The sequence below is a fragment of the Macrosteles quadrilineatus genome, unplaced genomic scaffold (assembly GCF_028750875.1).
Source record: "Macrosteles quadrilineatus isolate MER2022 unplaced genomic scaffold, UCM_ALF_1.0 Scaffold_1__1_contigs__length_201487025, whole genome shotgun sequence".
In the NCBI taxonomy this organism is placed as follows: Eukaryota; Metazoa; Arthropoda; class Insecta; order Hemiptera; family Cicadellidae; genus Macrosteles; species Macrosteles quadrilineatus.
The window spans coordinates 37,887,521-37,899,988 of record NW_026542594.1 but is presented as its reverse complement, the minus strand read 5'-3'; the positions used below and the strand labels follow the sequence as shown (position 1 = coordinate 37,899,988).

The 12,468-nt window shown below is 37.4% G+C and overlaps 2 protein-coding genes across 2 annotated transcripts in view; one reads left to right on the top strand and one right to left on the bottom strand.

Annotated features, from left to right (window-relative positions):
* LOC128982768 (uncharacterized) overlaps positions 1–6,441 on the top strand; it is a 50,176-nt gene extending 43,735 nt beyond the window's left edge. Inside the window, exon 8 of the mRNA XM_054401729.1 lies at positions 5,991–6,441. Coding sequence (XP_054257704.1) covers positions 5,991–6,293 — 303 coding nt within the window. The 3' untranslated portion in view covers positions 6,294–6,441. The remainder of the gene's footprint in view (positions 1–5,990) is intronic.
* Positions 6,442–7,715: 1,274 nt separating this feature from the next.
* On the bottom strand, positions 7,716–12,459 carry LOC128982770 (uncharacterized). The gene is made up of 2 exons (XM_054401734.1): positions 12,272–12,459; positions 7,716–12,174 (listed from the first exon to the last, which is right to left on the bottom strand). Exons 1-2 carry the CDS (start codon positions 12,328–12,330, stop codon positions 11,274–11,276), a joined length of 960 nt encoding a protein of 319 aa, XP_054257709.1. The 5' UTR covers positions 12,331–12,459; the 3' UTR covers positions 7,716–11,273.
* Between the last annotated feature and the right edge of the window lie 9 nt (positions 12,460–12,468).

Here is a 12,468-nt window from a genome sequence, read left to right as displayed (position 1 = left end):
CCTATATGTATCCCTGATTTTTCCTATTTCCCTAGCTACTTTTCTAAACGTCTCAATTGTTTCCTTGTCACTCATCATGTTTGTTTTATTTTCTCAACTCTAGACCTCTCTCATCCAAGACCTACTCCTGTTGTGTATTATTCCAGCTTCAAGAACGAATTATTAATAAACTAGTTTACCTTGTGGTTGCCAGATTCTTGAAATGTGTAGATATCTTGCTCGATGTACATTTCGCTACATGTGTAGCATCGTCAGGAGCACAGTTTGTCACATTAGTCTATTTAACACAAACACTATTTACAAATATTTACATTTTCGGTCGGATGACGATTTACGGTAAAGTCATAGGAATCCAGCGCGCGAACGCGTGCGCGGACCGGAGGCACTACATGTGTCACTATTTGACTGACAAAAATGTACATCGAGCAAGATATCTACACATTTCAAGAATCTGGCAACCACAAGGTAAACTACTCCTGTTCTCCCCTATTTATCTCCTGAAGTAAACAATTTATAAATACGTGACTCGTGGTTTTTATTTCTTCACATCTACATACGTCCTCTTCCACCAGGTGAAATCTCCACAAATTTGCCTTGAAATTTTCCATGTCCTGTGACAAACTAGGTACGTTTTGTAATGGCCCATCTCCCAATCATGTCCCAGTCTCTTTCTGATGTTAGGTATATATCCGAACGTTTAGGCTACCTTTAAAATACGCATTTGCCACTCATCTAATATCTCTCTTCTGTTTCCGATGTAGTCCTACGTGCCTCCTTGTCTTCCAAAATCAACAGCTTATGCAGCGATTATCCAACAGTCCTAAACTGAATGTGAAATCTTCAGGTGGCTGTTGGAGAGCACAACCGTTAAGTACTCGCAGGGGGGTACAAAACACCCAGCGTTCGAAATTTTGTGTTATTTCTAAACATAGGTTAGCAACACGGACCAGTAGTTCAGTACCTTCAAGCTAGGGTGCAGGCTACCTATCAAACTGGGTTTTGTCAGTATCCCATCAGTCTCCGAGAGGTACAGTCACGTCAAAACTCTTCTGGGATATCCAGACACCGGCGCGATCACTTGTGCATTAGTTGCAATTATATTGGGGTTTTCCAAAGTCCCCATGTGATCACTAGTGTTCACTTGGTAATACATTTGTATTACCAAGTAAGTTTATGGGGTGTTTTCATCTCCCCACGTGAGTGTTTACGTTTCGTAAAAAATGCGAATTGCTGTATAAGGTTTTTTTTCTTTTTGCAAAAGACTCTAAAAGTAATTAAGGGAAATAGTTTATTTATATTTATTTCAATAATAAACAAGTGTTTTTACATGTAAATAGATTTGTTTGCACAAAACTTGTTTTCATTATGTTTTTCCCCAAAAAACCAAATTTTTTAGTGGTCAATTTTAGTACCTTTACCATTCACACAGATTGATTCCGAGTAGTACATATGCTAGTTATTCAATATCAAACAATTTTATGACAAAATACATATTTTTTGTATACAAAAATGGTTTATATGCAAAACTTGACCAAATACAAATTGAAGTTGGTAAAAAAAGATATTTTTTTACATGGTATAATTTAAAATAAATAACTCTTTCATATTAGGAACAGTTTATTATAAAATAAACTTAAATAACGACAAAAAATGCTATTTACCAATTATTAGTGGTAATAAAATTTATAACAAATATATAATAATAGGGTGTCAAAAACACCCCACGCGAGTACATACGCTAGTAAAACTCGCGCGAGGAGTTAAGGGTTAAACCCAACACGGAAGGGTGCTTGCTGTATTCGGCTATCAACGACAATAGTATTATATATGTCGTTAGCGTCTACAGCTACCAGTACTCTATCGCCGAACATTCGCCCGAATGTTTCGCCGAATGTTCGGGTCAGATTGCGACCACGATTGTTGACGAATGCACAGCCCGAACCATCCCGAACTAACCAAGTACACTATCGGCTAACTTCTGCCGATCTTTGCTGAACCCTATATTGCGTATTCGCGGCAAAACATTCGCACCAAACTTTGTGCAACATGGACACTAACGTCGAAGACTATTTTAGATAATTATAGAGGAAATTCTATAATTTCCGCTTGGTGTTAAAACCACTTGAATGTATCCTAAGTTTCTTACTTCTCTGTGGCTTAATAATTTAAAATTAATGCTTGCTTTTTTTATTAAAATGTTTGTATTACTAAGCGATACTTTATATACGTATATATTCAATTAAATTATCCCACGGCCACAGAACAGGCTCACTATGGTATAGTTCCAAAAATAACAGCGTTTCCTCATTAGAACACTCCATACTTTGTACAAGTAATTTATCTATAAAAGATCTAGTAGAAAATAATTAAATAACAAAAACTAAAAGTAACTGTAACTACACAACCACTGCAGCAAATACAGTATAAGGAGAGCGTCAGTGAGTACGAATGACAGCGAGTGTGTACTGGCTATGTTCGTGCCCGTCTGCGCTCAACATTCGTCCTAGTTCGTCTCCTTTGATTCGCAACGGGAGACCGCCTAAAAAGCGAGCGCACCCGAACACGAATGTTGGCGATGCGAACCACCCCAAATGTACACGAGCACACCGAGTACACTATCGCGTTCGTCTTAGTTCGCCTACATTCGGCGATAGTGTACTGCAGGCAGTACCAGTTAAAGTTCGTCGGCCTCCATTATGTCGAACGTTTTTGGTTATATTTTGATTTTGTGGGAATAAAAACTGGTGAACTAGTGAAACATAAATCTTTTCAACTATTCTTCCAATTTAACCGCAGGGGGCTCACGCTTGCGTGGGTTCGTGGCCTGGGCGACCACGCGGACCCTAGCTCTCCCAGAGGGGAGGTAACTGCCCGGTGTCAGACCCGGCACTTCAGGTAGACCACAGTTATGGACGACTGGTAAGCGCCAGCCCCTTAGGGGGAGCCTCCAGTGACATTCCCTCCATTCAGGGTGGGGGGGGTGTTTAGCTCTCAGTGACGCCGTTAATTCCGCCTCTCCTCAACTACCTGTAACTGTGGTTGTGACTGAGTCCTACCTGTTGTGTTCGACTGACATTTTGTGAGGCATATCCTCGACTTTGGAAGTAGCCTCGTCCTGGGAGGTGAAATACCTAGCCCCCAGAGGGGAGGTAAATGCTCCGTGTTGGTATCGGCATTTCAAGTTGGCCACAGACATGGTCGACTGGGCATCGGGTCCCAGTGACATTCCTTTATCCAGGATGGAGGGGTGTTTAGCTCTAGGAGAGATGGAAGTACATCATAATCTCTAACCTACCTGTGTCTGTGGTACTTTGGGCTTCGGCCTGCTTGTGGTGTGCGACCAGCATTCAGTGGGCAAATCCTCGACTTTGGAAGTAACCTTTCCTGGAGGTGAAAACGGGCAAGTACCCGCAGCTCACGGGGACACTCAAGGGCAACGTAACTTTCCGCAGTGTGAGGGCAACGGTTTGTAGGTACTTATGCAAACCTATCCCTGTCTCTGAGCACGGACGGTATGGTTATCTTGAGTGTGGGGGGTTCTTCCCGGAACCTCAATTGAGTCAAGGGTGTCGCCACCTCTGGTGGATAGGTTCATCCGGGTGGGTCCCACTTCTATACCTGCCTCCTTTTGGGAAACCCTGATGGCCTGGCAGTGATGTTGGGTCTGACGGGCAAACGAAGTAGATCGGGTGCTGGGTCCGAGCCCGCCAGGGGTATCTGGGGATCTATCGCTCTGGATATCTCTGGTTCCCAGCAATGGGTCAGGCCTCGATCGGGCAGCGGTGTAAATGGGAGGTTGGGGTTCCCCCCGTCAGCGTGCTGATGGTCCCCTTCCTCCTGGCTATTGATGGCGGGTTCTGCCTGTCAGGGATGAGATAGGTCCCGAGTGTTGCTTGCACTAAATGCGTCGGGGCGCTCTACTATGGACCTCTAGGTTCCGACCTAGTGGAACCCAGGTGGAGTGACGCTTAAACAAGCAGCCGGAATCCCTGGTTAGGATTGAGGGGCAACCCTCTTTCCGAAGGGTCTGCTTCGGCAGCCGGCGAGCCTGATGACCTTAAGTCATCCGCCCATGATGTGCTAAAGGTTGATGCGTAAGCTTCGGCCTACATCATGGGGCCCGGGTATGTCCTGAAGGATAGGTACCGGGTAAGCAGTCAGGGGGCTTCGGCTCTCATGACAACAAATAATAATAATAATAATAATAATAATATTCTTCCAATTTTAGTACAACCAGCTGTTTCAAATATTAGTGACAATTTCAAAGTATTCATCTGTTGAAATGTAAACAAACAATTTTCTCCATAAGAATAACACGGAAACTTTGAACGCCACTGGGGCAGAGCCCTGATGAAATTTCAAAGTTTTTTTGTTTGATGGTAAATCTACATGTTAAGACCTTTCTAACGACACCTTGGATATGGTGATCGGTAGCACCACCGCTCTTAAACAATTAGGGTACGTCCACAATGCACGCTGGTATAAGCAGGAAGTCAGATTCAGATTTTCGGTGCCGAGTGTGTGACTCAGATGAGGTGGCCATAATGCAAGCAGGTTGTCAGCCGGACCTGTCTGTGTTGAGACCTATTTAAGGGATACTGTACATTGATACATACATATTATATACATATTTATACATATTTTATACAGGTTTTATACATATTATTAACTTCTTGCAGACGTCAACAGGTTTTTTAATATTTAAGAATGAGCTTGAACACCTTCTTAAAAATGAGCACAAGCTTGCCAAAAACTGGGGAAAATATCACAAAACCTTGAAATAGCATGTCCCGTTGAAGTAACTAAATTTATTTCTGTAAGTTAAATTGCTTATTTTGTAAAAATTCAATATTACAAACAATTTAATTCAATCAGCAGATATTTGTTAAAAATTATGCACTTTGATGCGCTTATTGCAATATGCTGGAACGTTTGATAGCAATTTGTCGATATCCATGGTTAATGTAATGAAAAACTTATACACTCAATACAAAATCAAAAATCAACAGTCCGATATAAGCAGGTTGTCTGAAACCAGAATGAACAATTCATTCCGGTAAAAATCTGAGTCAGACTACCTGCGCGTAGAAAATCGGCGCGCAGGTGCAGTGGTGCACTATGGCCGCTTACGTTTACTAGCATGTGATGATAAGCGCGCCGAGTCTGACTTAATCGGCGCCGACAGTCTGACTCAGAAAACCAGCGTGCATTGTGGACGTACCCTTATGACCAAAATATGCCTAGCGTATTAAATATATAGATGAAGGTTCAACAAAAATACTCAAACAAAACATATTTATTATCCTGTTATATTTTACTTAGCACGGGAATTGGTGTTTGAAAGTGCTTAAATCTGTTATCCACAGTCATGACCTGACCCAGTGGCGGTTCCAAGGGAGGCTACAGGGGCTAAAGAAAGTACCAAACTGTTTTAGGAGGATATCCGTAGCCTATAGAATGGTTAGAAAGTTATAAATGCAATCGTCATAGTTTAAATTTGTAAAAGTCTACTTGCTTAGGACAAACAACAGGTTAAATGGGAGTTTTTTTACGGTTGAAGACAGTTTTAGGCGTTAAAGATTGCTTTAGAAAGTCGCTAAACTACTTAAAAAATATAAAAAAATTCCTGGGGAGGACCTCCATGGCCCACACCCCCCAAGCCCCCTTGACAAAGTCCTAGAACCGCCACTGACCTGACCCTCCCCCCGAAAGTTTGTCCTGGCTACGGCCTTGCTTTGAACCAGAACCCTTCTTCAGAACTCTGCCTTAAATTTGCTGTTGTATACTAAAAAGAATTGTAGAATAAATGTAAAAACGTCTATGGCATAGTTACATTTTGAACTATCCAATAATATACTTAGAGTTGTGGCATATAACTTTTAAAATTGATCATTATAAACTGTCCCACACAAACTGGTATACATGTGGTACCATATGACGTTTGTAAAGTTGACATGAAATGTAATTTCCAAACAGGATAATTGTTGTAGGTCCATAAGCCTATCTTCATAAGAATGACCAGACCAGTGAACTTGTACGAGCTTCTGGTAAATGAAGTGAAGATGTATGAGGTGAAAAGCAGACAGCTGGATCGCAGACTCAAGGATAACTTGCTGAGTGTTGTGGCTCAGTACTTCCCCCACCTCCTGGAGAGAGAAGTTGACACACAGATGATACATCGGATCATCAGAGACCACCGTCGCATGGGACGCATTGAGATGAGACGACGAGCCATTTTTAAGAGAATGTTGTCAACTGAGAAACCAGAGCAAGTTAAAGAGAAGGAAGAGTAGTCATCAGATACAGAGCTCAACGTAGAAGGCTGACTTGCAGCACCCCAGAGCCACATGAAAAGGGTTATTTTTAAAATCTAGAATGCAAAGAATCCTACCAAATAAATTATTTTACTCAATTGAAAATTGAAAATCAAGTGTCCTTGTACTTCAGTAATATTTTTAAATAATGAAAAAAAAACTGTTTACAAGATATAATTTAATTTAAAATAAATCATTTCATTTGTTTGTATTGGTTGATTTGTAAATAAAAACAATGTACATTTTTAAACCAATTATTTACTCACTATCTTAAAGTATAACAAAGGTATAACCCAAACTTACGGAGTAATTCTCAATATTTTAAAAATTCACTTGCTTGTCAATACAAAGTCCTATTTATAGAGCTCCTAAAGGCAAGAGTCTTAACTTTATTGTATGTGGTACCATAGACAAAAAGAATGAAATATAGACTGTCAGCCGTTTTACGGTTACCATGGTTACCATAGGTTCTGGCGCACACTGCTGGGAGCATTGTGTAGTTACGTAGTGCTAACGCCGTAACTACATAGCGCTCCCAGCGGAACCTATCTTTAATTCTTTTTGTCTATGGTGGTACTATTGTCAAATATCTTTTTGGTCATACTGCAGCAAAAACATCCGTTTTTAATACATTCATTACGGGTCAAAAGCAGCTCCTTTTCCCATTTTAGTCCCTAGGGAGTATAAGTCAGCTGCTGTAAACTCAGATGTAAATTTTGATTGTAAGCAATCACATGTATCGAAAGTGTATATCAATAATTTTAAATGGTTAGCTTATTGTCAATAGTTCGACACATCAATAGTATAATTTACACTAACACAATCGTAATAGACGAAATTTAATAATTGAATTACATACTAAACAGCTGCCTGTTGAAAACAAGTTTGAAGTAGTTTTAAGAGGTTATCTTTACATGAAAAGTAATTTTTTTTTTCTAACTTAGTTTGTTTAATGGTGCAATATGACAAAAAATATGGTTCATCAAATGGGCAAAAAGTGTCTTTCACCCTCGCTCATTTTCCGACCTTGGCTTCGCTTTTGTAAAACTTGAGCTCGGGTCGATAAGAGTCACTTTACACCCTAGTGATAAAATATACTGTTTATATTTGTTTATTTAACTGAAATGTTTACATTTTGTATTTGATACATTAGTTGTAAACATTTCAGGCCCAATTTGAGGGAAAACATAGTGGAACTGTGTTCTGGATCTCCTTCATCTGGCTAGAGAAATTCATAAAAAGGTTCATTTAATGATATTTAAAAAGTTGTAAGCTTAAGCTGATTTTTTAAATTGGATTTGGATCAGCTATACCGCTATAGCGATTGTATTATGGACCTTACACATAGGTGACAAAATAACAACGAAATATAAACAGAAAATTCAAAATAAATTAAAGAAATTCCAATCACAAGTTTTATTTACAGCATGCAGTGAAAATAGAGACGTCTGTACATTACATATTTTTGGTTGAGTTTTCGACCACTGAACGACCTTTAGTATTATCATAGATAAAACATACTCCTTAGTAGATTTCCCATCCTTATGGAGCAGCTGAAGCCAATTTTATTGTTAGTTCTGTCCGGTGTACTGTAGATGTCGTGTTTTGTTTACAATTTGTTTATATTATTTTAGGGTTAGTTTCTCATGATTTGTGCCTCACAGTTTGGTTATATAGCTAGTGGACAAGTTATTGTTTATGATTAGATAGTTGTATTTGGTTAAATGAGGTTGTATAAATTTTACTGAAATAGCAAGAAACAAATTGTAAACAAAACACGACTCTTACAGTACACCGGACAGAACTAACAGTAACATTGGCTTCAGCTGTTCCATAAGGATGGGAAGTCTACTAAGGGAGTAAGTGTTATCTATGGTATTATTAATTTGTCACAACAAAATTCTGTTGCTAAAGCATGTCTCTGGACAGCTGTTTTTATTTGTATCCTCTTGTTTACTAAGGAATGTGGTTGTATGTGTGTGTGTTTTCAGTACAGTTCACCTTCATACTGTACCGGCTCACCCCTTGCTTTGAAGTATACGTTCCACGCACAGATCTGTAGTCTATGTGGACGGGCAAATGCAAGGTTAAAAGAGCAACCTCTTAAAAAGAATAAAATAAAACAAAAAATTTGAAGAGAAAGATGGATAAATTAAAACTTAAGAGTCTTCATCACCATATTGGATTTTAGTCCCACAATAGCAATGTTAAATTTTACAAAACACATACCATCATTTGAATTGATTGACCGGCAGCATGCCGGTGTTATTTATAAAGATATAGTTTTGAATATTTATAATTAGGTTTAAAACATAGATAGATACTAAGGGAATCAGGAAATTATATTAAAAATTTTTGTTTTGTCTTTTCTTAATAAACTATTTAATTAAAGGAAAGGCTTGGATATTAATGATCATTAACTTCTTCTTTCTTTGTTTAAACTCTACAAAATAAAAATAACTTAATTAAGATAACATGATACTGATAATTTAATAAACGATAATTGTAATGGTTGTAAGTAAAATATACAAATAGGTACATTGTAAACTCACCTTACAATATTCATTTTAGGCTAGGCCTATTCTATAAATGTTTAAAGTTAATAAGTTAACAAAGATATATGAATTACAAAAGGTGTTTTATTTAAACAAATGATTAATTAACATGCAATGAGAAAAGGCTTGACGTTACAATGAAAGGACTGACAATGGTGTGTGGTGTTGAAATTAAAATGAAATAAAAGATAAGTTTGAATAATAAAGGTTCAAATAATTTAGATGTGATATATCTCAGGGTAGGGTGTCGTGCTGGCTTGAATGCTAAGAATTAAAAAATTTAATAGTGTCCAAATAGGCCTAATTAAGGTGTTAACTTACAAATCCCAACAATGAAAAAAATCTAATTTTGATGTTGTCCAAAAGGTAAGTCCAATTAGCACTGAATTTAAAAAAAGTTTAAAAAGAAAAGTTTATACTTAATTTTGAAGATAACAATGATGGAGTTGAGTCCTCTTGAGTTGAGGCTCTGTGATATAACTTGATATAAACTGGTCTTCTTGATAATATTAATGAATTTGATTTAGATAAAATTTGGACTCCTTCTTCTAACTAACAGTTTCAACTTCTCCAATGGCTTCCGTCTCTTCCAATTTCAATGTTCACATAATTCATTGTTGAACACATGGATCACTTTCACTGCTTCTTAAATTTTGATTCCTTAAGGACTAATTTTGAAATGATATTATAAAAAATTTTGATGTATTGCAATTCTCTTACATATTTAATAAATAACTAAGTTGTGGGCTTTGTAAAAAAAAATATATATAGGCTATGGAATGAATATTATTAATGATTAATTAAACAGATTAATGAAATTATATAAATTAGGGAAATGAATATTAGGCCAGCCTTTCTGAGGAGTGATTATTAACAAAGGTGTATGAACAAAAGTTAACATTTTAAGAAACTTAATACTAAATAATGAATGAAATGGCATGAAATATTACAACATCTACATAAATATTTTCATACAAACGATTTAGTATAACTTAAACGAAAAAAGACGAACTTAAAAATACTGACTGCCACTACAAAACTATTTTGGCTAAAGCAGAACAATTATTCTAAATCTAACTAATTAATGTCATTTTAAAACTTTTCATTGCAAAACAAACTTGTTATGTTTTGTTCTGTGTTTTGGGATTGTAAAACATTAAAATAAAAATACACCTTTTACATAATAACAATTACATTACAATTTAATCATAACTGTTGATAATAATTTAGATCCAATTTATGTTGAGTATAGTTCTTTAATCCCTCACCTCTTACTCTAGGTTACAAAGTGTAAACTTCATTTTAACCCTTAGCAAGTTCGCTACCGACATGTTAAAAAAATCCTTCACCACAGACCAGATCAACTATGGTTGAGTAAGGATTTTTGCTACGGACCGGTGTCAACTATGTAGTTTACATTTGGTCTGAACTCACTGGACTGACTTGAACTACATATTGTTTACGCCAACATGCATACACTTTATGGCTTGTAAAAATATACTTTAAAAGGTATATTTAAGTCCTCCCCCCCAGCTGTTGCTGGGTGCTGTTGCAGTCTCATTGATGGAGTCATTGCAAAATTTGAGATTAGTGTTCCATTGTGTGAGGTGAGGTGTTTACCCAACACCTTTTATAGACTATAGTGTTTTGTGATTGGTTATTATTTGCATGTTGTATCATGACTTGACAGCTATACAGTGCATATAATTGACTGCTACTCTCTGTAGTGTATTCCAACTTAGGTTGGGCTGGGCGTTTATGTATTGTTAGTTGTAATGTGTTAGTTAAGTTGTTTTTTCACCTGAGGACGGTCTTTTATAATAGACTGGCTGATCTAATATACAGAAAATCTTTCATTAACCATCAATCACTGTACAAAATCAAGAGAATTACTTTCCTTCCTTATGACTGCAGCTACCATGTGTTCCAAAGCAACTGTGCTCTTAAGCAATCAATCACAAAACCTTTTCGTGCTTTTAAAATCTGAGATTGATTTTAATTTTTGAAATCTTGTTTTAGTTCCACAAACACAAAGATTTTTTTCAGCATGGTTGCATATTTATGCTTTATATTTAAGTGCAAGATTGTGATACAAATTTATAATTTTTAAGGGGTCGGTGGCTTCTTTTACTTATCATTATTGCCCGTTCATGCATGAGCATAGTGGCATGTACGTGGAATGTATCCAGCAAAGCAAGGGGTGAGCCGGTACAGTACAAAGGTGAACTGTACTGATAAAAAGTAGTGGCAGGCACCAGGATCCAAACCCACGACACCCCTGCTTCGGGCCAGAAGTCTTTGGCACTACCGATTGAGCCACAGTCTCACCAACATTAAAAAAGAACCATAGAACACCATAATTTTAGCTATATTATATACTTTTGAAATGTGTGTGTTTGATATATTACCAAAAGTTGATGACACTGACTTCATTTTGAGACTGAGCTACAAGTCTTATAGGGCAAGCATCAGTCTTTATTTTAAAATCAGCGATAAATAGATAAGGCAGTTTGAATATAATCTCTTTGGACTCTATTTCCCATACTTCACTCGAAGACTTAGAAGATACTATCATAAACCTTCCTCTAATATTGTATAGTGAGTAAATTATATAATTCAAGTCAATGCAAAGAATATTCTCTTGCGATTCCATGTTGATTGATTTGAGGTAATACTTTGAAGCATAAAGCATTTGTCCATTTAATATGAATTGTGAATTCCTCAAATCACTATCAAAGACATTCATCTTCAAATCCATGTCTATACCTGAAAGAAATTCTCCAGATTTGGTATTGAAGAAATTAAAAGACCTTTCTTGTCTAGTAACCAAAATGTCATTTGACATCCCCCACCACAAAACTTTGGCTTGGACATTGCCATGGAAACCAGTGTATTTCATAATCTTGATGTTGTAGAGGTATATCTGTGAAAACTTAATACTTCTGCTCTTAAAAGTAGATGATTTAAAAGCATACACAAGTATCAGTGGCTTTGTTGTGTCCCCTTTCATAACGAGGCAATATGAACAAACCCTTGGTACAGCATCATCGTGTATTTTCATTCCTGATGCGATATCCCAAAAATGGATTCGAGGTTTCACCCATAACCTACTAGGAATTGGTTGATATCCTACAAATATATTACCCATTGTAAAGTAATCAAACGGGTTCTTGAAATCATATCTGGAGGATTTAGCAAGGACTTTCGTAACGTCGCTTGTTGTTTCGACAGATTTTGGAAACTTGTCGCTAGAGTTTATAAAGCAAGCGAATGTCAGTTTGATTTCAAACTTGGGGCTGTTCTGATCAGCTGGAGAGAATACTTCTAACAGGTTGTGACTTGCCCTCAACATGAGCTCTCCCACTCCTGCTACAAATGACTCCCCATAGTTGACTGTTCTGAGGTGCGAGCAGATCAGCTGGAGAGAATACTTCTAACAGGTTGTGACTTGCCCTCAACATGAGCTCTCCCACTCCTGCTACAAATGACTCCCCATAGTTGACTGTTCTGAGGTGCGAGCAGATCAGCTGGAGAGAATACTTCTAACAGGTTGTGACTTGCCCTCAACATGAGCTCTCCCACTCCTGCTACAAATGACT

What these genes read in the sequence shown, in the direction of transcription:
- LOC128982770 (XM_054401734.1), bottom strand. Translation starts at nt 12,330, where the DNA reads ATGTTGAGGGCAAGTCACAACCTGTTAGAAGTATTCTCTCCAGCTGAT. An exon ending in CCAGCTGATCTGCTCGCACC is followed by an intron (nt 12,175 to 12,271) that starts TCAGAACAGTCA and finishes CTCTCCAGCTGA; the next exon opens with TCAGAACAGCCCCAAGTTTG.